Here is a 24,372-nt window from a genome sequence, read left to right as displayed (position 1 = left end):
CTCACAGTCAGCCATAGTTTAGGAGTCCAGCCATGTCTTTGGGGGCTTCTAGATTTCCTGGTAGGTTTTGAAATAGAAGATGGTCCTAATAGAAACACACGACTGAAGAGGTGCAGCTGCCTTAGAAAGCCATTTATAATAGATTTTCACTGAGAAAATGCAGTCTCGGTTCCAAAAGAATTTTCTAAGATCAACCAATGTGTCTATAAATTGGAGACCACTTAAAACCCATTCTATTCCATTGAACCATTGTGCATTTCATATGTACATGTGCAAGGCACTACACCAGACTCCTTGGTGTGTGTCAAGGGGGATATGGAGAAGCTCAGGACATGGTCCCATGCTCAAGAAGCCTACAGTTATCCCAGGGAGATGATACATAGATAGATGAAAAACTTAACAACAATATAAGGTAATGTTTGATGACATGCTCAGGTGAGTGGAAGAGAAAAGTGGATCACGGAACACCGGAGAAGGAAAGCAGTGTGCCATGTGGCTAAACGCTGGGGCTCATAAGTCAAATGACCTGGATGAAATTGCAGCTTCCCCACTACTTAGGTAGCCGTGCGCAAGTTACTTAAGTTCTCTAAGGCCCTTATAAAAGCTCTGGGCACTTTTGGTACCCCCAACGTGTTAATTATTATTACTCTCTCTCAGTCTGAGCGTGAACCATCATTTTAAGGATGGAGAGGATGTGAGCAGAAGAGCAGGAGAGGGCTTCGCAGCAGGGTGACAGAATCGTAATGAATTATCCACGCGAGAAGCTCCACAAGACACTTCCGTAACTTTGTTGGCATATACCAAGCCCGGGCGGAGGCGGCAATTCTGGAAACTTGATTCCACCCACCTCCTACGTTCGCACGCCTCGGTACCGCCCCCCTGAGCTCCCAGCGCCTGTCCCCAGAGGGCGCTGCCACCCCTCCGCCTCCGCCCGGCCCGGAGCGCGCCCCCGCCGGCCGCCCCGCGCGTGCGCGCCGCCCAGGTGAGGAGGTGGTGGCCTTCGCCGCGGGGGCGGCTCCTCGGCCGGGGGGGCGGGGCGGAGAGGCCGGGCCGGGGCGGGTGGGGCGGGCAGCCGCGGGGTCGGGGCCAGACAAGGCCAGAGGCGGGACCAACCGCCGCCGTCTCCGTCTCGTTGTCTCTTCCCCCACAGCGCCGGGCAGCCGCCGCGGGAAAAGCGGAAACTGCCGGGTGAGCCGCGCCGGACGAGAGCGCGCCGAGGAGCAGCGGGTCGGCCTCCGTCCCGCCGAGCCGCCGCGGCGCCCCCTTTCCCGCGCCCCGCCCCGGCCCCGCCCGAGCTCGCCGCGCGCCCCCGCCGCCCGAGCGCGCCCACCTGAACCCGTCCGCGCCCACCTGAGCCCGTGCGCTGGCGCCATGGCGGAGCAGGAGAGCCTGGAGTTCGGGAAGGCGGACTTCGTGCTGATGGACACCGTCTCTATGCCCGAGTTCATGGCCAACCTTCGGCTCAGGTGAGGGCGGAGCGGCCGTGCGCAATGCTGCGAGCCTGCTCTTTCCCGAGAGGGGGCGCCCTTGCGGTGCGGCCGGATTGGGGGTGTAGGGGGTGCACCGAGCGCGAGGGATGGAGTGCGGCCGGATTGGGGTGTCCGGGGTCCTCTGAGCTCGATGGTTGAGCTTTCCCGGGAGGGGACGCCCTGGGGTGCGGCCGCATTGGAGTGCAAGGGGCGTGCCGAGCTCCAGGACTGCGCCTTCTAGAGAGGGGGTGTCCTTGGGTGCTGTCCGGACGGGGGAGGGGGGTGTCGGGGGGAGGCAGCGCTTGGGGCCAGGCAGCTAGTGCGCTGCCCCAGGTAAGTGCTGTGGGCGGGCCGGGTGACCTAATGGAAACAAGAGTAGAGGGAAATGAAAACTTTCGGGAGAGTCGTGGCGGCCGCAAGGCTCAGGGAAGACTGGAGGGTTGTTTCGGAGAGAGGCTAGGGTCTCATCGTGGTTTCACACTTGGTTCTTTTCTTTTTTCGCTTTCGTCTTCTTTTTTTAGTTTTTCCTGGCGTGGTTCCATCGCGTCATTCAGGACGCTATGGAGTGATCCCTGAGCTGTCTGTTCCGGGACACTGGCTATTTTTTAGTTACTCTCTGAACGTAATTAGACGCGTTTCCAGACATCGAAGAGACTGCTCTGCTCGCCAGTGCCAAGATAAACTGTCTGAATTTGACAAGGCATTCATGGTTTCAGTTTTTTCAAGGAGTTGTGGATGGAACCCTTGTGTTACTGACATCCTTGAGAATGTAGTCACAACTCAACGCCCCGAGATGGGCTTCCAGGACGAGTTTGTTTTAGAAAGGCTTCTACATGGGATTATTTCACTCCTTATAGAGTAATATGTAAGCAGAGATTTAAAGTAGTTTGACTTTTTTTTTTAAAGAAAACATTACAGTAAATGGAGTTTCAAAATAACTGAGTTGGGGGGGGAGGTGTTTCCTGGAAGTTCTGACTCCATTTCTTGTAGGTTTTAAATATCGCTCCATAAATTTAAAAGTGAAAATCTTAACCTCGGTTTGGGTGCCTAACTAATCCCACTTGTCAGTATGAATTCCCCTGTTAACTTTTCTTTTTTTTTTTACGCGGGCCTCTCATTGTTGTGGCCTCTCCCGTTGCGGAGCACAGGCTCCGGACGCGCAGGCTCAGCGGCTATGGCTCACGGGCCCAGCCGCTCCGCGGCATGTGGGATCCTCCCGGACCGGGGCACGAACCCGTGTCCCCTGCATCGGCAGGCGGACTCTCAACCACTGCGCCACCAGGGAAGCCCTCTCCTGTTAACTTTAAGAATTTTAAAAACTTTTTTAATCTTCAAAATTGCAGTCCCCATAGTCTGCATCTGCTCTTAGCCAGGCTTCATTATGTCCCAGAGTAAGGAGTAGAGGCACTGACCGGAGTTCTACACCCACCTACCACAAACGACTTTGAGCCAGTCCTTGCGTCTGAGTTTCCTAATTTGTAAAATAATGATCTCCAAGATTTTTCTGCCCTTACATTCTTTTTTTGCTTTCACATATCATTGGTTGCAAAGTCTTGTGAGGCTTGACTCTTAAGAAAGATTATTAATGTGAGCCTAACTTAGCTCAGAAGAGAACTTTGCACAGGAGAGAATTTTGCAATTTAATTCTGCATTATGCAGGGTACTTTAGGAGGTAAGGTGGGAGGGTCCAAAGAACCATCAGATGTGTCCTTACCTCTCAAAGACATGGCATGTTTATGAAGACAGGGAGCAAGGTGAAAATTTTTATCCACTTAAATAATAGGTCAGGAAAACAACAGAAAAGTTAAGCTTTGTAGAGCTTATTGATGATTCTTTGCCAAGTAATTGTACAACCTAATTGTTCTGGAAGTTTAGCAGAGGGAGAGATGCCTTAGGGTGGCTCAGAAACACCATCTAGAGGAGAGGAGGGGTTGAGAGGAGTTGCAGAGGATGGGTAGGATCTGTGTAGGTGGAGAACGTTCCAGGTGGATAAAGTGGCCAAGCAGAGGAGTGGAGCTTAAAAGCTGACTCTGGGTGTTCGTGAATAAGTTGTCCGGAGGGGAAGGAGTGGGTGTTGGGGAGTTGTGGAAGGAATCGCGAGCTCTCATCAGTATGACGCTTGGCTAATGCCCAGGTTTCTAGGTCTACCTTTATTCCCAATCACCAGGTCCATCAAGATTCGGATGTTGTATGTGTCTCACCTGTGTGTGTACTCGACCACTCTGCGAACTGGCTGCAAGTCTCAGCGCACGGGTTCAGTGATTGTTCATGGTTTATTTATAAGTTGGGAGGGGTTGGTTCCCGGGAGCCGTAAAGGGTAGCAGTGCCCTTGCCTCCTCCCCAGCTGTAAATCCTGATGACCCAGGTGGAAAGCAGGCCGCTCTCTGATAGTTGGAATTTCCCATCAGCCCGTTGTTCCTCCAGACTGTTCCAGTGTTTCAGCTGTATGAGCCTTCCTGTAAGGCTCGTGTGGACCCTTGGATATCTGTGTCCCTCTGCAGAAGGTGACCACAAACCCACTGTAGAGCCAGGTGCTACTATGTCATGTAGTGTTTTCATCTCCCGGAATATGGGTGGTTGGTCCATACGGAGTGTATATTTATGGTTGTATAGAGGTGAAATTTGAGTGTATTTCATCTCACAGTGGGTATGTGCGCACGTGCTCCATCATTCCTGCCTTCCCCAAGCTGCGGCTTCTCCTCTCACTCCCGTCTGGAATGTCCTGTCCCCTGCTGTCTATCTGGCTCTTTCCTTCATTTATGGTCTGTGACATGCATTTAGGCATTTATAGCTACAGTTTCAGGGGTCTGTGTCATCCAAACCGAATTTTAATTTTCCCTACAGTAGCACCCACTGTGACATTTTTTATAGAGAGAGAAAAAAAGGAATGTTTCGGTTACTTTTTTTTTTTAAGCTTTTGTGTCATTTTCCATTTAGAATTATCTTCTTATTTTGCTACTAGTTTGGCTTTCTTTTCCTCTCTTGGGTAAAAGCTTTATTTTTAGACATCTGCTACAATCAATGTCACTTTCCCCTTACTGTTATTATTTTTAAAAATTGATGTAGGCACGTGTCTGTGTCTGAGGGTCTGGATGAGGCAAGACTCAATGATGCGGATTAGTGTGAGTTAGCATATCTGAGAAGGAGTTTCAGTTTGTATTTTACGCTTATACCAGAAACTGCTGGTATCTTGAGGGCCGCCTTCTCTCCCCTCTAGGAGTCTCTTGCTAAGGGAGATTTGTTCTACTTATTTGCTTTTCCTTTCGGTGGAGGCACAGGTGTCGGTGGTTTTGGTGACGGTGGTAAGCTCCGCACTCCACTTCCAAGCGTCCGATCCAGGAGTCAGACGCCTGCACAAGCACCTCCAGCCTTCGCGGTCAGGCCTGGTTCCCGCCAAACCCCCGCATGGCCACTTGAAGGCCCGACCTCGGCATCCCCACCACGGTCTGCTTTCTTCCTAGCCGCTTCCCTTTTAGAGCCTTTGGTTCCTTTTCTCGTGCCTTGGGTCATTCCTGGACTTGAGTTCTAACAAAATTCACATCAGCTCTGCTGCACCTTGTCTCGCAGTGAGAGATCTGCCTGGTGCAGCCACGCGGAACATCTGGTCCTCACTGTGCCCTTACTCGCCACTTAGCCATCCTCGAGGAAGGAGGAATGCGGGCTGCTCTTCCTGAGGACAGTGGCCTGAGACATGTGCTTTTCATGTCACAGGTCGAGGAAACCCACTTTAGGCTTCCAGTTTCTAATTTTGTTGGTGGTGGTTCCTGTTTTGAGAATAAGGCATCTGCTCAGCCTGGTGTCTTGGTTCTTTGGAAATTTAATTTGTCCTCTTTTCTTACCGGTTTTTCTCTTCCATAAAAGCAGTAATTTGAAGCACTGTGTTTACCGAAGCTCCAGGCAACTTCTCACCTTTAACCTAACACAATGTTCCTTTTGTACCTTTGCTTAGACCAGGCTTTCCTCAATCTTGGTGCTGTTGACAGTGGGGCTGGGTCATGCTTTGCTGGGGGGCGGGGGGGGCTGCCCTGTGTGTTGTCAGATGTTTAGCAGCATCCCTGGCCTCTACCCACCAGATGCCAGGAGCACCACTCCCCTCCCATATGACAACCAAAAATATTTCCAGATGTTGCCAAATGTCCCCTGGGGGAGGGGGCAAAATTGTCCCCAGTTGAGAACCACTGGCCTCGGCTGTTCTCACTCCCTGGAATGCCCTGGAATGTCCTCCCCCTACTCTCTGCCCTCATCCCTGCCTGTCAGACTCTTCCTTGTCCTGCGAGACCAGTTCTGAAAAGTCTTTCCCAAACCTCCAAGGCAAGGGTTAACCATACCCTCACCTGTGCTCCCAAGATATATGGGCACTTGATCATAACCGTTAGGATTTATCATGCTATGTTGTTTTCTCTGCGTGTCTGCATTCCCACCAAATTGTGAGATTCCCCAAAGCCAGAGAGCCTGTCCAGAGGTGGATCCAGGTTGTGTGGTCCTTTGAAATTCATTACAGTTGGGGAGGGGGGAACCACCTCTGAGAAAAAGAGTATAAGTTATGAATGTCAGATTAGATACACGGCTTTGGAAGGGCAAGCACAAGTGAGTGGCTGTGAAGCAAACCCACCGCTAGCCCCTCTGCATTTTCTATCATGCTCCAGAATTGGGCAGCTATGTGTTCAATACATTTTAAAATGAATGAACTGGGACTCCCCTGGTGGTCCAGTGGTTAGGACTCCGCGATTTCACTGCCGCGGGCCTGGGTTCGATCCCTGGTCAGGGAACTAAGATCCCACAAGGCACGCGGCGTGGCCAAAAACTAAAAAAATTAGAATAAAAAAATAAAATGAGTGAACTAAGCCGTCAAATGTTGGCTGATTGTTCTTCAGCCCATGGAATTCTTAACTTAAAAAAAGCATACAATCATCTCAAAATATTGTACTTAATTTAATACAACTTCAGTGTGTGTGGGGGGCGGGCAGGAGCAATGAGCTGCAGAATTTGTAGAAAAGCAGTGAACAGGCGCTCGCTCGCCCTCGCTCTCTCACTCGCCACACAACCTCTGTACTCTTTCTGCAGCTCTTTGATCATTTGGAAAATTAGATAGGACAGAGGGTCCCTCTTGCTTCCTGGGGCAGAGCCTTAGGTACCCTGGTGGTCCTCAAGCACGTGTCAACCTGTGATTGGTTCGGAGCTCTCCTTCAAAGGAGCTGTAGTTCGATTCATAGGAGAGGTGAATGGCACACTAAATCTTTTTGGCTTGCATGTGAAATTCTTTGGCAACCACTTTTAGAGGCCTTCGGAAAAGGACAGTTTGCTCTGGGCCTGTTTTGCACATTGGTTTCATATTGGGACAAAAAAATGAGAGTTGGGGTTTCAGAGCTGCCATTTGGAGTGAATCGCCCAGCCGCCTTGTTTCCTTTCCTGCTCCGTGACAGATTTCCAAGACTATTTTTATTCGGGGTCATTTGTTGACCCTGGAGACTTCTGCTGAATTTAGCTCCCAAACAGAGCCAGATGTGGGTGGAATCAAGCGCTCAGAAGCTGCTACTGGTGTGTTTCATCACAGGTTCTGAAGGGTTCTTCTTCTTCCTTAAAGAGAGCAGCTTTGACTTTTTGCTCAACTTGGAGACGTAAGTGGTGGATCTGGTATAGATAGAAGTGTGTGTGTTTAATGACTCGCGCAAGCTGTCAGTGTCGTGAATTATCCTAATGTGGAGAGCCGTTTGCTGACATTTTCACCTAAGTCTGAGCCACCTCAGCAAAAAGGACTGGATCTCAAGGACCGGCCTCATTTTGTGATAACTCTCTGGCGTCCCTCGCTGTGTTGCTGTTGGGACTGGATTGGGTCACGTGGCACTGCCAAGCCTATCTAGTGGGATCTGCCCCACTGGGGATGAGCCTCACTGACATGGCCTATCAGAACGTCAAGTAGACGCAGGAATGGGTTCAGAGGGTAACAGCAGTTTTAAATATACATTGCAAGCCTCTGTCTTTTTGTCTGTTCAGTTCCTTGGTTGAGATAACGGTTTTATTTCCTCTCGGTTGGAGGCTCCCTTCAGTTTCCCTGCTAGGTAATAACTAGGCAGATCTCTTAGTAGGTGGTGTCTCCCCAACTTTAGTTTCTGTCATTTATGGGAAGAAGAAAGGGGAGCACATGCTTGCATCGGAAAGCAGGGAAAGAGCACAGGCTTCGAGTCCTGACTGGCCAAGTTCAAATCCCAGCTTCACTTTTACTCTTTTTAGCATTGTACCTTAGGGTACTTTAACTTACCTAAGCCTCAGTTTCCTTATATGTGTAAAATGATTGCCTCTTAGGGTTATTGGGATGAAATCACATGAAGTGTAAAAAGTGCCTGATCGGTGCTTGGTACATAATTCCCTCCCAACTAATGTTAACTCTGCTTCTGAATCCTTCCCAAATGGCCTCACCTCCCTGCCCTGACCCTGAAGGGCTTGCTAATCTCACCTCTTCCTTCCTCACAAAGACAGAATCATTCGTTTTGGCTTTATTTGGGGGGCAAGAATGAAAAGTGTTCTAGAAGGGGTTGGGGTTACCTAGTGGAGAAAGCAAAAACATTGGAAATAAATAGATCTGGACCTTAATCCTGTCTCTGTCCACCACTACCACCCACGTGGGCTTAGACAAGTTGCTTAGCCTCCCTTGAGTCTTGGTTTCTTCATCTGTAAAGATGAAGTGTTACTGCAAAGATTAAACTCTACCACCTGTAAAACACCTAGCGTGGTACCCATAGCATAGTATAGTAGATGCTCAGCAGACGGTCCTCCATCTCTCCTCTCCATCCCCTCAGTGCAGCCCTGTGGATCAAGTGCCCTTGTTGGTCCCAACTGTCTCCGTGACTGTCACACTCATAACCTTGTTCCCTCCAGGGTGTTCTCTGATTTCATGAAGGTTGGTGGCATTGGTGCCTGAGATCTCCAGGCACTATAGATGGGTGATTAACTTTAAATATAGTCTTTAAAAAAAAAACCCTCTAACTTATTTCCTTATTTAACTATAGACCTTATGTCTTTTTAATATAATCTCCTGGCTTTAAAGCTAGCAACTACTTGAATTCTTGCTGTGTGCTCATCACTCTGCTGGGCACCTTGGTGGGGGTTACTTTATAAAAAGTCATTCTTTGCGGGATAGCTTAATTGGGAGTAAAAGATAACCTTAATAAATTGATCAAGCTCAGGTAGAATATGATTGAACCAAAATGAATATTGCAGACAATCAATTATTTTTAGGGCTTCCTAGAGAGAAGGAACCAGTGAAGCAGATTTTTTAAAAACAGAACTGACGGCAATGTAATTAAGAGTTGTATATATGTTATGTACTAGAGTTCTCAGGGAATTCAGAAAAAGAGAAAATGGGATTGGGAGTAGGTAGACAGTGCTCTGTGGAAGAGGCAGAATGTGAGCAGACCCTTGTTGGAAGGAGAGAGAGTTTCTCATCGGGAGACACCCCTTTCCCCTGGGCCCTGATGTCCTAGCCCTCTGCTTTCTCGCCATCCACTTTCAGCGCCAGTGGGCTGGCCATGCTGCCCGCCAGCTTGCACTGCTCGAAAATATCCGCCACTACGCCCCCCCCCGCATTGTCGGCACTTTGTTCATTCCTGTCTTATGCTACCCCCAAATTGTCCCAACTAGAGACTGAGTCAGGCTGATAAGAATCCTCTTCCAAAGTCAAATACTTCTAATGCAGCCCAGGCACATGAGGGTAGATTTGCTGGGTCCTTTCTGTCTCATGCTTTGATGAGGTCAGTTAGAAGGAGGGACTGAGGATTTCATTTCTGAGTAATAATTTTGCAGCCTGTCACTGCAGACCTGGGATGGAGAACTGAACTCTGGCGGGAAGGATGGGCCAAAGATAGTAAGAGCCCAGTTTATTCTTGGGGAGGCAGGCTCTGAGTACAGAGAGGGAGGGCGCCAGAGAAAAACTTGGCTCAATTAAAAAATTAGTCTATGGCTTATCTTTGGGCCTAGAAGAGGAAATGGAAAAAAATTTTTTTTTCTTCCTTTATTTTATGCCTAATTACAGAACTTTTAAGACGCAGCACCCAGACTGCGTGGTGAATACTATGGTCATTCCATTGTGGGTTAGAGACATATGTGAGCCAGCCTGTGACTCTAATCATGGCTTTCAACATTCCTTGGTGAAATAGAATGGTCCACTGTTGGAAAGTAGGCCATTTTAAAGTAAGGGTTTCTGATAAGTGACTTGAATCGATGGAGAAGGGATTTGAGAGCCTCAGCTGGTTCCTTTTTGATACTTTGCCCACCTTCCCGTCTCCTCCTTGTCTCAGCCTCACCCCTGAGGATACCCCAGTTTGCATTCCAGACACAGCTGCTCATGGGGGAGTAGTTACTTTATGTCTCAGTGAGACAGTCTTCATTCTCCCCACGTTCCTGGTGCCCCTTGGTGCACACAGTATGGAAATGGATTTCGCTTTAGTGAGATTGAAGCATTAATTCTAGTAAAGCTATTTTGCTTTAATAAAAAGATTGTTTAGTGCTGAACATAGCTTTTTTCCAAAAAGTACACAGGCCAATTCAAGGTTCTATTAAAACAAAACAAAAACTTCTGGAATAGATGGGGAAATGCATCAAGAGACAAACCCAACGTTGGTTTCATTCCTCTTCTCCATTTATGACCCACAGTCATATTACTAAGACTTAGGGGAAAAAATTACCGCTTACATACACCAGGGTCCCATAAGCGCTAGAAGCCAATGAATTAGTCAAAAAATGGCTTCATCTAAAACAATGAAGCAAACACCAAGAGCAATTCAAACAATTTTTCCCCCTCTGATCACAAAGTCTGCTTTGAGTAACTTGTACAATAGAGGATCATCCGTGGCCGGGTCAGGGCGATCCCGAAGGGCTTTGTCTCAAACCGCTGCTTAGTGTTCAGTATAAAGTCGAGAAAAATTTCATAGTCAATTAAAATTAAAAAGTCAAACTCCATTTAAAAAAAAACCTTACACTTACTTTGGATCACCCTAAAGTCAGTTATGTTTCAGTTTGGGCTTTCATGGACATCTCAGTCATTTAAAATTTATTGTAAGAATAGCCTTTGATCATGAGGCTGAGTTATTTAGCCTGATTCTGCCATCCTAGCCTATGTTACTTGTAATTAAGAAGAAAACCTTTTTAAAAAAATCCTCAAAAGAACATCTCTAGAGTAGTTCAGATGTCAGGAAGTACCACTATGAGGAGTTTTTTTTTTTTTTTTATTGCATTCACCCCGTGCTGTCGACTCATATGTGTGTCCTACCTGCAGTCTCTAAGTCCCGAGGGTAACTTTATCTTCTTTATCTCTGAAGGCTTCTTTCCAGGCATTAAGAACAAAATGTTTTCCCTTCTATCGGTGAATGAGTAAATGAATGCATAATATTTCCACATCTTTGATTCCTGCCTGAACTATGTATTTTCCGGGTTTTATGTATTGTATTTTGTATATTTAAATAATCTGATTTTTCTGTTGTAACTCTAGTCTTTGGGGAGATAGGAAAATAAAACTACCATTACTCTTGGGGGAGGAAAAAAGCACTAAAATATATTTGGGATCCTTGTGAAATGATAGACATCTTTTTTCTTTTCAAAGATGTGTAGAACTCAGACAGGTGGAGCTTGTCATGCATACAACGAGGGGGGAACCTACTTGAGTGGTTCTGTAATCTCGTGTTGTTGCTTACCTTAGCGAGTAGGTTACATTGTTACCAGCATCGGGAGGCCTTTATATAACTTGGTATCATTTGTTGAATGTCTCTAAAGGGACACTCTTTCATACAGCAAATCCAGTGACTCCAATCACATGATTGGTGCTCTTTCAGTCTGCGTTCTGTGGTGTCCTGGGCCATGAGAAGCCGTCTTGGAGGCCAGGTGGGAGTGGAGTAGGGCTTCGGCCCCTCTCCTTTCAACAGAGCAGCTCTGCCTCTACATATTGGGGTTCCAAGGAATTTTTTTCTTGATGAGCTAATTTATTTTTTCAATGAAGTATAGTTGATTTACAATATTATACTAGTTTCAGGTATACCACATAGTGATTCAATATTTTTATAGATTATACTCCACTTAAAGTTATTACAAAATAATGGCTATATTTCCCTGTGCTGTACAATATATCCTTGTTGCTGATTTACTTTATACAGAGTGGTTGGTATCTCTTAATCCCTACCACTATCATGCCCTTCCCCTTTTCCCTAACCACTAATTTGTTCTCTATATCTATGACCAAGGAATTTTTTGTTTGAGAAGAAATGCTATCACATTGAAAAACCAGTTTGAAAACCACTGTTCTAGGTGCTTGTTTTCCAGATGGCTTTTAGTCTTGCAACCACACACACACACACACACACACACACAAAATTAGAAATATTTCTAACCAAAATGATTTTAAAAGTGGCAGTGCGGCATGCTATAATGAGCAAAGGAAGTATTTCAGTTATCCGAACTTAAGCATGGCTCTACTATATGTACTCTATGACGTAAACGATGTACTTCAGTTCTCTGAGCCTCTACTGCCTGGTTTTAAAATGGGACTGATCCCTACGTTACGAGGTTATTTCATAAAATGAGAGCATAGATGGGTTGTTTATAGTTGTAAACATATCAAGGACACTCAAATGCTAATGCTGCCTCACTCTTGCTTCCTTAAACAGAATGTAAGGAATGTAATTGAACTTTTTTCCTAAAGGACCTAGATCATGATAGTCATAGTTATGAACAATTGTTTTCACAACTCCGGGGTTTATTGAGACATGTGTGATGTTTTGTTCCACACCAAACTGATGTGAACGATGTAACATTTGAGAGTATATGGTTACATTTCTATGGTTTCTCTTAGTGTGCCTCCCTGTGGATTCTCTGCCCGCTCTTAATCTACAAATGTGATCTGCTCTGGGACTGTCTCATGGAAGGGAATAGAGAGGAGTTAATGAGTTCTGACGAAGACTGAGGGGTTGCCCTGGCTGTTTCAATTCTGGGGCTTGAATTTTGAGACGTCCCTGCTCAGAAGTATCTTTTGATTGCTTTGGTGTGTGAAGCCAAGGCTGAGTTCCGAGTCGTAGGCAAAGTGCTAGTCCACAACTTACTCCTGCCCTTGGTATTTGAATTATTTGTGTGGTTGAACAAACCAGCGCACGCTGCATGGGTTTTTCCACACTGCATGCACTTTATGATTGCTTGTTGATTCGTGGGAGGCGGCAGCTGTTGGCAGAATCTGTTACCATTTGCATCTCTGCCTCCTAGGTTCCTGGTTTATCTGAAACCGTAACTGAAAAGAAACCTGTTCTTTAACTTCATTTATCCTCGGCTGCTGGTTCTCCAATTTGGCTTTGTATCAGAATCACCCAGCTCTTAAAATATCCAGATTCCCAGGGCTCTACTTCCCAGAGACTCTGATTTATTAAGCCTCACGAATGCCCAGTGATTCTCCTGTGCAGCCGGGTTAGGGACCACAATCCTAGGCTACTGGTTTGTCATCCACAGCTGTGTTCTGTTGAAGCTATATGGGATGTGAACTGACCGGTATAGTAACAAATGTATCATGACTTACCCAGATAATCAGTGTTCTTAGTTCTGTTGTGGTTACTAAATCAATTTAATTATTTGATAGTCACCCTTTTTTTTTTTTTTTTTTTTTGGCCACGCTGCATCGCACATGGGATCTTAGTTCTCCGACCAGGGATCGAACTTGTGCACCCTGCAGTGGAAACACAGAGTCTTAACCCCGGGACCGACAGGGAAGTCCCGAGAGTCACATTTTACTCTTCATCCTTACAACACCTTTTCCTTCACCCTGTGGTTATGGTTGTCTGCTTTTAGCATACCGTATATTACTTTTCCGTCACCAGATTTCCCATACCAAAAAAAAACCCAAGTGTAATCATACCATCCTTATTAATACCTTGATACGTTTCCTTATAATATTTTGTACATATATAAATGTATATATTTAAAAATTTGGAATCTCCCTGCTTAAACAAGATACACTTTTGTAAACAGTTTTCTGATATAATGATGTAGTGTCCTCAGCATTCTTTTCGTGTCCTTAAGTTGTCCTTGAAAGTATGATGGCAGCCACAATGTCCTCATTCTTTTCTGGGTCTGCGGGGCAACCCAGACAGACATGGTTTCTTCTCCCATAGAGCTGAGGGAGACATGTATGGGGAGACATACAAAACTGGTAAACAACAAAAGAATAATTACAGGTAGTAATAAGTGCTAGGAAGGAATGAGCAGGGTTCCCTCCCAGGGGAAGTGGCAGTGGTGTGTGTTCACGGCCACAGAGAAGGTGTTTTATGAGGAAGTTGACTTTAAGCGAGATCAGAAGGTCGAGGAATCTGTGTGTGTGGGGGGGGGCGTGGAGGCAGGTGTGGGGAAGGGAAATCAGATAGGGAAGGGTGGTTGAGGCCAGGCAGAATGAGTCACTAGAGAGGAAGCTACTGATGGAGCATTAGTCAAGACCACACTTTGCAAAGGGCCTTGGGCACGAAGGGCTCAGCCTTAAGTGCGCTGGGAAGCATTGAAGGGCTTTCCACATCTTGCAGTCGCTTCAGGTTGATAGCGTGCTTTTAAGTGTCTGGGTTCAGCTGCCCAAACTCCCCAGGTCTGGTGGCTGTTCTGAATGTTTGTTTTCGTCAACTTGGTGAGTGGAGTGAGGAGTTGGCAGTTGCTTTCTACCCTTGTCGTTCAGCGATAGTAAACACACATACAGTTCCGTCTTGATCTGTCGTATAACAGAGCTGTTTCTTGGAAGAGGCAGCCCCAAAACAGTGTTCTGTTGATTGAAGTCAATCTCAATTAATGACTGATAGGCTACAGCTGATTTTGGGGAGCTGCCTTTTTCTGATTTTATGCTTCAAGCAATAGAAGAAGGATTCTGAGCCATGAATTCCCTGATGAAATCTCTGAGTTGTAGAACTTTAATGCCGGAAGGGAACCTGGAGGTTATCTCCCTGATGTACAGATACATGAAGTTAGCAACACAGAAATTATGTGATTTTTTTCCCCCAGGATTCTTCAGTAGTCTAGTGGCACAGTTATAACTGGAGCAAAAATCTCTGGTGTCCTAGCTCTGTATTTGTTCTTTGGCTTCTGTCTTCCTTACCCTGGATTGCTTTGCAATCAAGTAGCAATTCTTTAACTTCCTTTTTCATCCCCCCCTCCGGCCCCCCCCTTAAAACAAACTTACTTGAAAAGATCTGAGCAGGTTGAAACAACGAAGAAGCTAACAATGTAAATATGAAGTAAATCTCTAGTTCTCCTACTGAAGGGCAACAGTACAAATACAAAATAACATTTTAGGAGCCAAAGATGAGGGTTTTAGGAGCCTGTGTTATGTGTCAACATCCACCTGGGCTCTATCAAGAAAAAAGGGGACTTGGAAGTTCTACCCTGGCTCATCCCACCTGCGCTGGAGGGGTGTGTAGTTCTCACTGCTTTATCAGTTAAAATGCCGTTGGCTGCAGTGAAAAGAAAACCTGACCAAACTGGCTTACACAAAAAAGAAGCACATTATCTCACACAACCAGAAGTCAGTGATAAGAGAGGCTCTGGCCAGAGTCCTTAAGGGCTCTGGCTCCACTAGTCTGTGATTATCTCAGTTTTGTCCTTCTAGGGCTGGTTTCACCGTCACACTGGCTGAGGATAGTGACAGCCATTCTGTTCATCTCATCCAGACACAGTACCCTCCAAAGGAAGAAGAGGGAACCATCTGCTTTTCTTTGCTTCTTATTTAGGAAGTCCCTGGAAGACTTCCTTGTGTTTCATTGGTCCACATTTGCTCACATGCAAATTACTAAACCCATCACTGGTTCTGAGGAATGCGGTTATCATGATTGATTTAGAATGCACACAGTTACGTGGAAGGGAGTAGATACTGGAACAAAATCAGCTTCTTTTAGGGAGGAGTGGATTTTAGGGGAGAATAGGATATTGAATAGGCAACCAAGAGTGCCTACTCTGTACACTTTTATAAGCTGTGTAGACAGAATGATGTTAATTCAGAAAAGAATGCTCAGTGTGTTGAGGGTACATGAAACTATGTCATTATGAAACTATGTCATTTTTAAATGACTGAAGGAGCCATGGAAGCCACCTAAATGTCCATTGATAAGATGAATGGAAAAGAAGATGTGGTACATATATACAATGGAATATTACTTAGCCATAAAAAAGAACGAAGTACTGCCATTTGCAGTGATATGGATGGACCTAGAGATTGTCATACTGAGTAAAGTAAGTCAGAGAGAGAAGGACAAATATCATATGATGTCGCTTATATGTGGAATCTAAAAAAATATGGTACAAATGAACTTATTTACAAAACAGAAATAGTGTCACAGATGTAGAAAACAAACTTATGGTCACCAAGGGGGAAGGGGGAGATAAATTAGGAGATTGGGATTGACATATATAAACTACTATATATAAAATAGATAACTGATAAGAACCTATTGTATAGCACAGGGAACTCTACTCAATATTCTGTAATGACCTATATGGGAAAAGAATCTTAAAAAGAGTGATATATGTATGTATAACTGATTAACTTTGCTGTACAGCAGAAACTAACACAGCATTGTAAATCAACTGTACTCCAATAAAAATTAATTAAAACATAAAATAAAATGACTGAAGGAATAAGACAGAGGATGTGATAACTTTGGTGTGTTTTCCAGCATCACCAAGCAGTTCTCCACTTCTCAGTGGACACCAACTGGGTGTCTAACAGATTTAATGTGCACAGTTCAGGTATTATCTACAGATCCTACAGGCTAAGGGCTCAGTCCCACAAGACTGCCGCCACTTCAGACAGTAAGTCCAGGCTGTCACTTGTGCTTCGGACCAACCAACTGTAAATTGGAGGTTCCCGCGACCCCTTCCTCAGATTTGATTTAATTTGCTAGAGTGGCTCACAGAACCCAGGGAAACATTTGCTTATGTTTACCAGCTGATTATAAAGGATATAGGTGAACAGCCAGGTGAAGAGGTACATAGGCTGAGATCTGGAAGCATCCTGAGCACAGGAGCGTCTGCCCATCCACACTCTGCAATATTATAGACCAAACTAAAAGGAAAAGGCTGTGTGTGTATTGGCCTGAACATATGCCACGATATGTGATATTGGGTTGGCCAAAAAGTTCCTTCAGTTTTTAAGTAAAAATAAAAGACACATTTTTCACTTTCACCAAGAACTTTATTGAACAATGCAGTCACCATTCTGTTCCACTACCTTCTGCCATTTTTCGGGCAACTTCATAATTCCATCTTCCCAAAACTTTTTATCTTTTTAAGCAAAGAACTGTTCCAGGTAGCTTTTACAGTCTTCCAGGGAATTGAAATTTTTTCCATTAAGAGAATTTTTGTAAAGGCCTAAATAAATGGAAATCCTAAGGTGCAGTGTCTGGTGAATATGACAGATGAATCAGAACTTCCCAGCCAAACTGTAGCCGTTTTTACCTGGTCATCAAATAAACATGCAGTCTTGCATTATCCTGTTGGAAGATTATGCGTCTTCTGTTGACTAATTCCAGACACTTTGCGTCGAGTCCTGCTTTCAGTTGGTCTAATTGGGAGCACTGCTTGTTGGAATTAATCGTTTGGTTTTCCAGGAGGAGCTCATAACAGAGGACTCTGTTCCAATCCCACCATATACACAACATCACCTTCTTTGGATGAAGACTGGCCTTTGGTGTGGTTAGGGGTGGTTCATTTCGCTTGCCCCCTGATCTCTTCTGTTCCACATTGTGGTACAGTATCCACTTTTCATTGCCCATCACAATTTGTTTTAAAAATGGAACGTTTTCGTTACGTTTCAGTAGAGAATTGCATGCGGAAATACAGTCAAGAAGGTTTTCTTCGCTTAACTTACGTGGAACCGAAACATCAAAGTGATTAACATAACTGGTGCAAATGATTTTCAGTGCTTGGTTTGGATATTCTGAGTATGTCGGCTGTCTCCCGCATGGTATAACGTTGATTGTTCGCAATTAATGTCTCGGTTTGATCGCTGTCAACTTCAGCTGGTCTACCCGACTGGAGCATCGTCCAGCGAGAAATCTCCAGCACGAAACCTCACAAACCACTTTTGACACGTTGGACCAGTCACAGCACCTTCTCCATACACTGCACAAATCTTTTTTTGTGTTTCAGTTACATTTTTACCTTTCTTGAAATAGTAAAGCATAATATGCCAAAAATGTTGCTTTTTTCTTCCATCTTCAGTATTAAAATGGCTACACAAAAATTCACTAGTTTTGATAAGTTTTTTTTTAACTGCACGCTGATATGACAGCTGTCACAATACAGTCTAACAAAATTGTTTCAAATGAAGTTAGACGACTAAGCGCTACTGGAGCCATCTTATGGAAAAAAAACAAACGAACTTTTGGGCCAACCCAATATGTTTAATGAAATAGGTGGTATAATTCCATTTTTATAAATAAAGAGGTGAATGGTATCCCTTCCTGTTTTAAAACAAACAAATAAAAAACAAAAAGCAAGAAGAGCCTGGGGCATCTTGCTGTGCTAGAAACAAACGAAGTCCTCAAGGAATGATGGACAATGTAAAGAAGATAACCACGAGTCCATACTTACATAAACTAATCGGCTAATATCTTGAAATTTGTCGAGGAATGAGATCTTAGTATCTCGTTCTTAGTATCTCACTTAGTATCTCCCTGCAAAATACTCATTAATTAATATCAAAGAAAAACTAGAATATTGTTGCAGTAGAGAAGCCTGGTAGACACCCCCTAAGTAAGTGAGCATAAGGGACTGCATCAGTAATGGGACGAGTCAGATCACTTACTAGGGGCACAGATGCAGTGAGAACACAGTATTGCATCTTCTGAGACATTCTTGCTGAAGATGCATAACCTGGCTCTAATCAGAGGAAATATCTGGCAAATTCAAATCAAAGGACCAAATAACTGTAATCTTTAAAAATGTCACATTCATAAAAATCAAGGAAAGACTGAGGAACTATTCTAGAATGATATAACAACTGAAGGTAAAGCAAGATTCTGAACTGGATTCTTTTGCTATAAAGGACATTATTGAGACACTTGGTGGAATTGGAATGGAGTTTGAGAATTCGTTGTTGGTAAATGTATCACATATTTCCTGATTTTGATGATTGTGTTGTGGTTACATAGGAGAATGTCACTGTGGGAAGCACATATGAATGGGTGGTAGGGCATCAGGTCAGCGCATTACTCTCAAGTAGCTCAGGAAGAAAGAGGTAGTTGCAACTTTTTTGGTTGCACGTTTGAGATTAAAAAAAAAAAAAGTAACTGCTACCTAGCCATCAAATGGGTTCCCAAAGGCGGTAGTGAGCCTCTGGTTGTAGGGATTCATTGAAACAGAAGTTGGAAGTTCACCCGCTGAGGCCATTGCAAAGGGATGTTGTACATCTGGAAGGCTGGTCTACGTGGCCTCTGAGGTCCCAGATGCTAAGATTCTGGGTGTTTATATACATATTTTAAAGTAATAGTTGAATTTATTAAATGATGTTTATGCCTTCAGTTATTGCAAATCAAAGGAGCTTGACCTCATACCAATCAGCAGGTGTTACTTAAAACTCTTTGCTAGAGGGCTTCCCTGGTGGCACAGTGGATAAGAATCTGCCTGCCAGTGCAGGGGACATGGGTTCGATACCTGGTCCAGGAAGGTCGCACATGCCACGAAGCAGCTAAGCCCATGAGCCACAACTACTGAGCCTGCGCTCTAGAGCCCGCGAGCCACAACTGCTGAAGCCCGTGCGCCTACAGCCTGTGCTCTGCAACAAGAGAAGCCACCGCAATGAGAAGCCCGCGCACCGCGACGAAGAGTAGCCCCCGCTCGCTGCAACTAGAGAAAGCCCGCATGCAGCAACGAAGACCCAACGCAGCCAAAAATAAATAGTAAAATTTTCAAACATTAAAAAAAAAAATCAAAAATACTCTTTGCTAGAGACTTTGTATGCTAAGGACTGTGTATGACTCCCTACAGGAAACGTTAATGATGTCATTGGGTAAAAAGGGCATTGACACAAAAAAGAATCTGACCCCCATACAGTAGTATATAATAAATACCAGATCAGTGGGACTGATATTCTACAGTTCAGACTGGGGGATGTTTCTGTGAGCTCAGGAAGGCCTTTAAAGAGCTGTGAGATGGGGCTGGGTGCTGGAGCATGAGTAAGACTTAGGTATGCATGGAGTAGGAGTGGAAGGGGGACATTCCATGCAGAGGTGCCTCTGTGAAGGGGCACAGTGTGTTCAGGGACAATGAGAGGACCAGTCTGACAGGTTTGGAGGGTGCCTATAGGAGAGCCCTGTTTTAAATACAGTGTAGTCAGGGAGACAGGACTAGCTTCTAGAAAAGGGAAGATGGGGAGGAAACTCATGATGGGGACATCAGGCACTGAGTTAGATGGTTTTTTAATTTGTGAAATTCATTCATTCATGTCTCTCTTAATGCATTCAGTCCTACAAGATAGGTGTTGCACTCATTATACGAATGTGAAACATTGTATTCAGAGGAAATGACTCTCTGAAAGTCACAGAGCTGATTTAAGAGGCAGTTTGAATCGGAGGCCAGATCAGCATGACTTCAAAGCCCATAACCCTTCCTCTACCCCATCTGCTTCTTACCCATGGGAAAGGAATAGAGGGCAGTGATGTAGACTGGGGTTGCTGACTGTGTGTGTAGAATATTGGAAAGAGTATTGGGAAAAGGAGAATGTCTCTCAATACCTCCTGTCACGTTGAGATTGAGGTGCCCATGGGACATCATGCCATGAGATTATTGGAAAAGAGCATGAAGTGTGAGAAAAGGGCCAAGGACTGAATCCTGAGGAGCATCTATGCTTGAGGGACAGTCAGAAGAACCCCCTCACAGGATCCTACAGAGGAGCGTCCAGGGAGGTTGGAAGTAAACAGGAGAGTGTGATGTCACAGGAGTCCAGAGGAGAGGGTGTGGTTGGCAGAGCTGAGCACTGCCTAGAAGTCAGGGCAAACGCAGGTGGAGAAGCGTCCATTAGAGCCAGCACCAAGGAGGGCATTGGGGACCTTAATATGAGAGTGGCCTCAGTTGCGGGCACAGGTGGAAAACCGTCACAGTGGGTTGAACGGTGAAGGGGGAGGGGAAGGGAACTAGCAACCGTGAAAGGTGAGAAGGCTTTCAGGAAGTTTTCTCTGAAGGGAAGGAGAGCGGGCCGAAGCTACAGGAGGTGGTGGATGGAGTTTTGCTTTTCTCTTACTTTTAAGCCTGGAAAGTTGAATAGGAGTAAATGATGATGGGAAGGAGACAGGAGAGAGACAGAGAGAGAGAGAGGTTTGAGAGAAGAGAAGGGTCTGATGCAAAAGGTGAGACCGCTGAGGAGATGGGCAGGATGGGGGGAGGGGAATGGCGGCACCATGCTCACTGTCTACACTGCCTGCTTCCCCCCACCCCCATACACCAAAAGTCTCCGTGTGCCCATGCAAGGTGGCCTTACTGACCGTAGCTTCCTGGTCCCCGCCATTTCCGAAACACATCATCCACAAAGAGCATCTGCTGCACATTTGGAACAAGGGCAGCGAAGGAATATTCTGTTTAAAGTGACTCAATTCAGTGCTGTCTGTTTGTGCTCAATTCAGTGCTCAGTTCAATGCTGTTTGTTCCGAAATAGCTTCCTTAAAAAAAGAATAGGTGTCCAAGGAGAATGAGGGAATGAGAATGAATACACTCAGGCCAAGAAAGCCAGTCCTGCCGAGACCACGGCCTGGGCCAGCGTGGCCTTGGGTGGGCCTCAGCCTCATCCAGGGGAGTCTAGGCCACGCTTCTCAGGGCTGAATGTGTTTTGAAACACATGGTGTTTACTCTGTCATGGCCTCATTTACCACCATTTAATTGGGCATCTGAAGAACTATTTTGATCTGCAATAGCTGACAAAAACTGTTTTGAATAAATGAAGAGCAAAAAAAAAAAAAGTATGTTAGATGTTAAAATGCAAGACGGAGTGAGAGCCCACACTTGGGAAGAACACAAGTTTCCATCAGGAGTGGGATGGAAAAATAAATTGTGGTGTTCATACAGTAGAGGAGCTAGATAACAACAGAAGGGAATGGACAACAGCTCCATGCGTCAGCACGAATGAATCTCACAGTCATAACACTGAGCAGAAGTTGGACACAAAACAGTCCCTACGCTGTACCTTCATCAATATAAAATTCAAACCCAAGCAACACTGATCTGTGGTGCTGGAAGTCAGGATAATGGGAGTTTGGGGAGAGGAGAGGGAGCAGTGATTGGGAGGAGGCTAGAGCGGGGCTTCCGGGCTGCTGGGCATAGTCGTCTTAACACAGGAGTGTCGCCCAGGTGTGTTCACTTCGGTAATTCATCACAGTGTGCTCTCATGATTTGTGCACTTTTTTTGTGTGTTTTTTTTTTTTTTGCGGCACGCAGGCCTCTCACTGTTGTGGCCTCTCCCGTTGCGGAGCACAGGCTCCCGACGCACAGGCTTAGCGGCCATGGCTCACGGGCCCAGCCGCTCCGCGGCATTTGGGATCTTCCTGGACCGGGACACGAACCCACGTCCCCTGCATCGGCAGGCGGGCTCTCAACCACTGCGCCACCAGGGAAGCCCGATTTGTGCACTTTTATGTGTGTGTATTGCGTTTCAATAAAATGTGTTTTTTAGAAGAGACAATAAGGAAATGGTTGAGGAAACAGTATAAAAATCATCAAGCAGTTCAGAGTTGGTGGAAGTCCTTTGACCTCATGCACGGCATCATAAATCTCATTGCAGCCAGTGAGGATTAACTACCAGTTTATCAGTGCCAGCTGAAGGGTGGCATGACTGCAGAGACTGGAAGAGCAGCTACCAGATACCGCATCTGTGCATGTGTGTGAGGTGATATTCACACACGATATGTACACACTTGTATACCAGGCGTCGGTGTCTCAGAGAGACCAGAGCACAGGTACTCAGTATAGGGTGTGGATTCAGCTAGTGTGCTCACACCCAGCAGTGTCCCAACTCCCTGTCTGCAGTTTGTGTGTGCTATGGGCATAGTTACAGATTTTACTGGGCTTCTTCAACCTTTACTCTGTGTTTATTGCTTCCCTTCAGATTACTTTCTGATTTCATTTTGAATCTCGGATGCCTTCAAGAATTGCACATTTATGAGGTGTTTTGAATCCCCAGCTCTGCTTCACTGGCTCAGTGGGTTTGTGTGCAGAAAGTACAAACTGATTCTAATATTAGTTTGTCAAATAAAATTAAATCTCTAACCACTGCATAAAGTGTATAGTGTATCCCAAAGTGAGGCAGAATTATTTTTGGATTATTTGTTGTTGGCAGTTGGCTTCATCAATGATTTCCTGCCTTAGGCCAGAGAAAAAACTAAAGTTGTTTTGCTTGGATGTGCAAGCTCGTTCACTTGCAGGTTTATTTCAGGTGGAACTTTGCTTTTTTGGAGGAGGGTGACTCACTTGTGAGGAATTTTGAGTAGTTAAGCAAGGAAGGGATCTGTTTTTCAGGGTTTCATAAATTGTCAATAGTCTCTACTTTGCCAGGATCCATCTTTATTTCTTCATAACCCCTTATGAGTTCGATCTTCATGAAAATTCTGGTTAATAAAGTTAAATTCCCAAGGATTACCTATTGCATGTGTTTGGAATGAGTGGAGAAGAAACTCTCCATGAAGTGAAATGGAGATTTTATTTTTCTTTAGTTCAGACTGATTCCAGTGTGATTCCAGTTGTTGACATTGCTGGTAAAAAGAGTATTTGACTTTTTCTGTTTTTAGGAAACTAAGACAGTTTTTGCCTATATTTGAAATCAGTAACTCTGAAAGGTGACTTTCAAACATGTGCCTCAGAGAGAAAAAAAAAGTTAGGGAAAGATTCTTATGAATTAATTTAAAAACGTGTACACTTCCAAAGTGACTACAGGATAGCTATGTAAACTTAGGCAGATACCACACTTCATAATGTTCAACTTATTACTTGTTTCAGTTATTTATTTAGTAAATTTTCCACCTTGCATATGTTGATTCTTAGAGCACTAGTTAAGTTGTGTGGAAAAAAAAAATCCATAATTTGTTGATCCAACCTGTACTTACCTTATTACCCAAAGTAGGAATATGGGGATGGTGGGGCTGTTTACCGAGACTAGAGGGAAGAAGACTTGGAGTGTGGGAAGGAGGCTAAGACAACAGGTAGAGGCCATGGTTCTTGTGAGTCATCACAGGGAATTGTCCAGAAGCCACATGGAAGCACAGTTCTGAAGCTTAGAAGAGTGACCTGCGCTAGGGACATAGGTGTCAGTCATCTGTAGATGGTGACATTTGGTGCTTCTGGAGTACGTGAGATTACCTGCTGGAGAATGGGCAGGGTGAGAAGTGAAGGCAGACATCACCTTTCAGGAAAAAAGTTTGGGCCCTCTTATTGAATTTGTTTTTCATACCTGGGTTTTTTCCTCTCAAAACACAAATGATCCCTGTCAAAAACTTGGAAAGTGCAAAAATATGTAAAGACAATAAGATTCACCAATAATGCAGTTCTCATTTCCCAAGAAAATCACTGTTAACGTTTGGAATATTTCTTTCCAGACTTCTTCCTATGCACATGCTCTCCACACAGTTGAGATACCGCTGTGTAGACAATTTTGCATCATATTTTTTTCCACTTAACATTAGTTCAAGCATAGTGTCATCTTGTTAAAATCATAAGTAACATTGCATTTAATATTTCTGTGCAAGAATTATTTCTCCTTTCATTATTTAGGATTGTCTTCTTAGCACGGATTCCTAGAGGTAGGATAACTGGGTTAAAAGATATGAACAATGTAAAGTTTTACATTTTATTAAGTGTTTTTCAAAATTTTTTTTAGCAATTTCTACTCCCATTGACAGATGGCTCTAATTAACATTTAAGG

The 24,372-nt window shown here is 44.8% G+C and overlaps 1 protein-coding gene across 7 annotated transcripts in view; it reads left to right on the top strand.

Moving 5' to 3' along the window:
- Positions 1-1,294: 1,294 nt before the first annotated feature.
- Positions 1,295-24,372, top strand: part of MYO1D (myosin ID) — a 348,947-nt gene continuing 325,869 nt past the window's right edge. For 6 of the 7 annotated variants that reach the window (XR_009537509.1, XM_060133821.1, XM_060133823.1 and 3 more), the window contains exon 1: positions 1,295-1,466. Coding sequence is in view for 6 of the 7 variants with exons in the window: in XM_060133821.1 (XP_059989804.1) it covers positions 1,372-1,466 (95 nt within the window). In the remaining variant the exon portion in view is untranslated. The remainder of the gene's footprint in view (positions 1,467-24,372) is intronic. The other variant, XM_060133826.1, reaches the window with a different exon arrangement.

This window comes from Lagenorhynchus albirostris, chromosome 20 (genome assembly GCF_949774975.1).
Source record: "Lagenorhynchus albirostris chromosome 20, mLagAlb1.1, whole genome shotgun sequence".
Taxonomy (NCBI): domain Eukaryota; kingdom Metazoa; phylum Chordata; class Mammalia; order Artiodactyla; family Delphinidae; genus Lagenorhynchus; species Lagenorhynchus albirostris.
The sequence above is the reverse complement of the archived record's forward strand: the minus strand, read 5'-3'. Positions and strand labels throughout refer to the sequence as shown.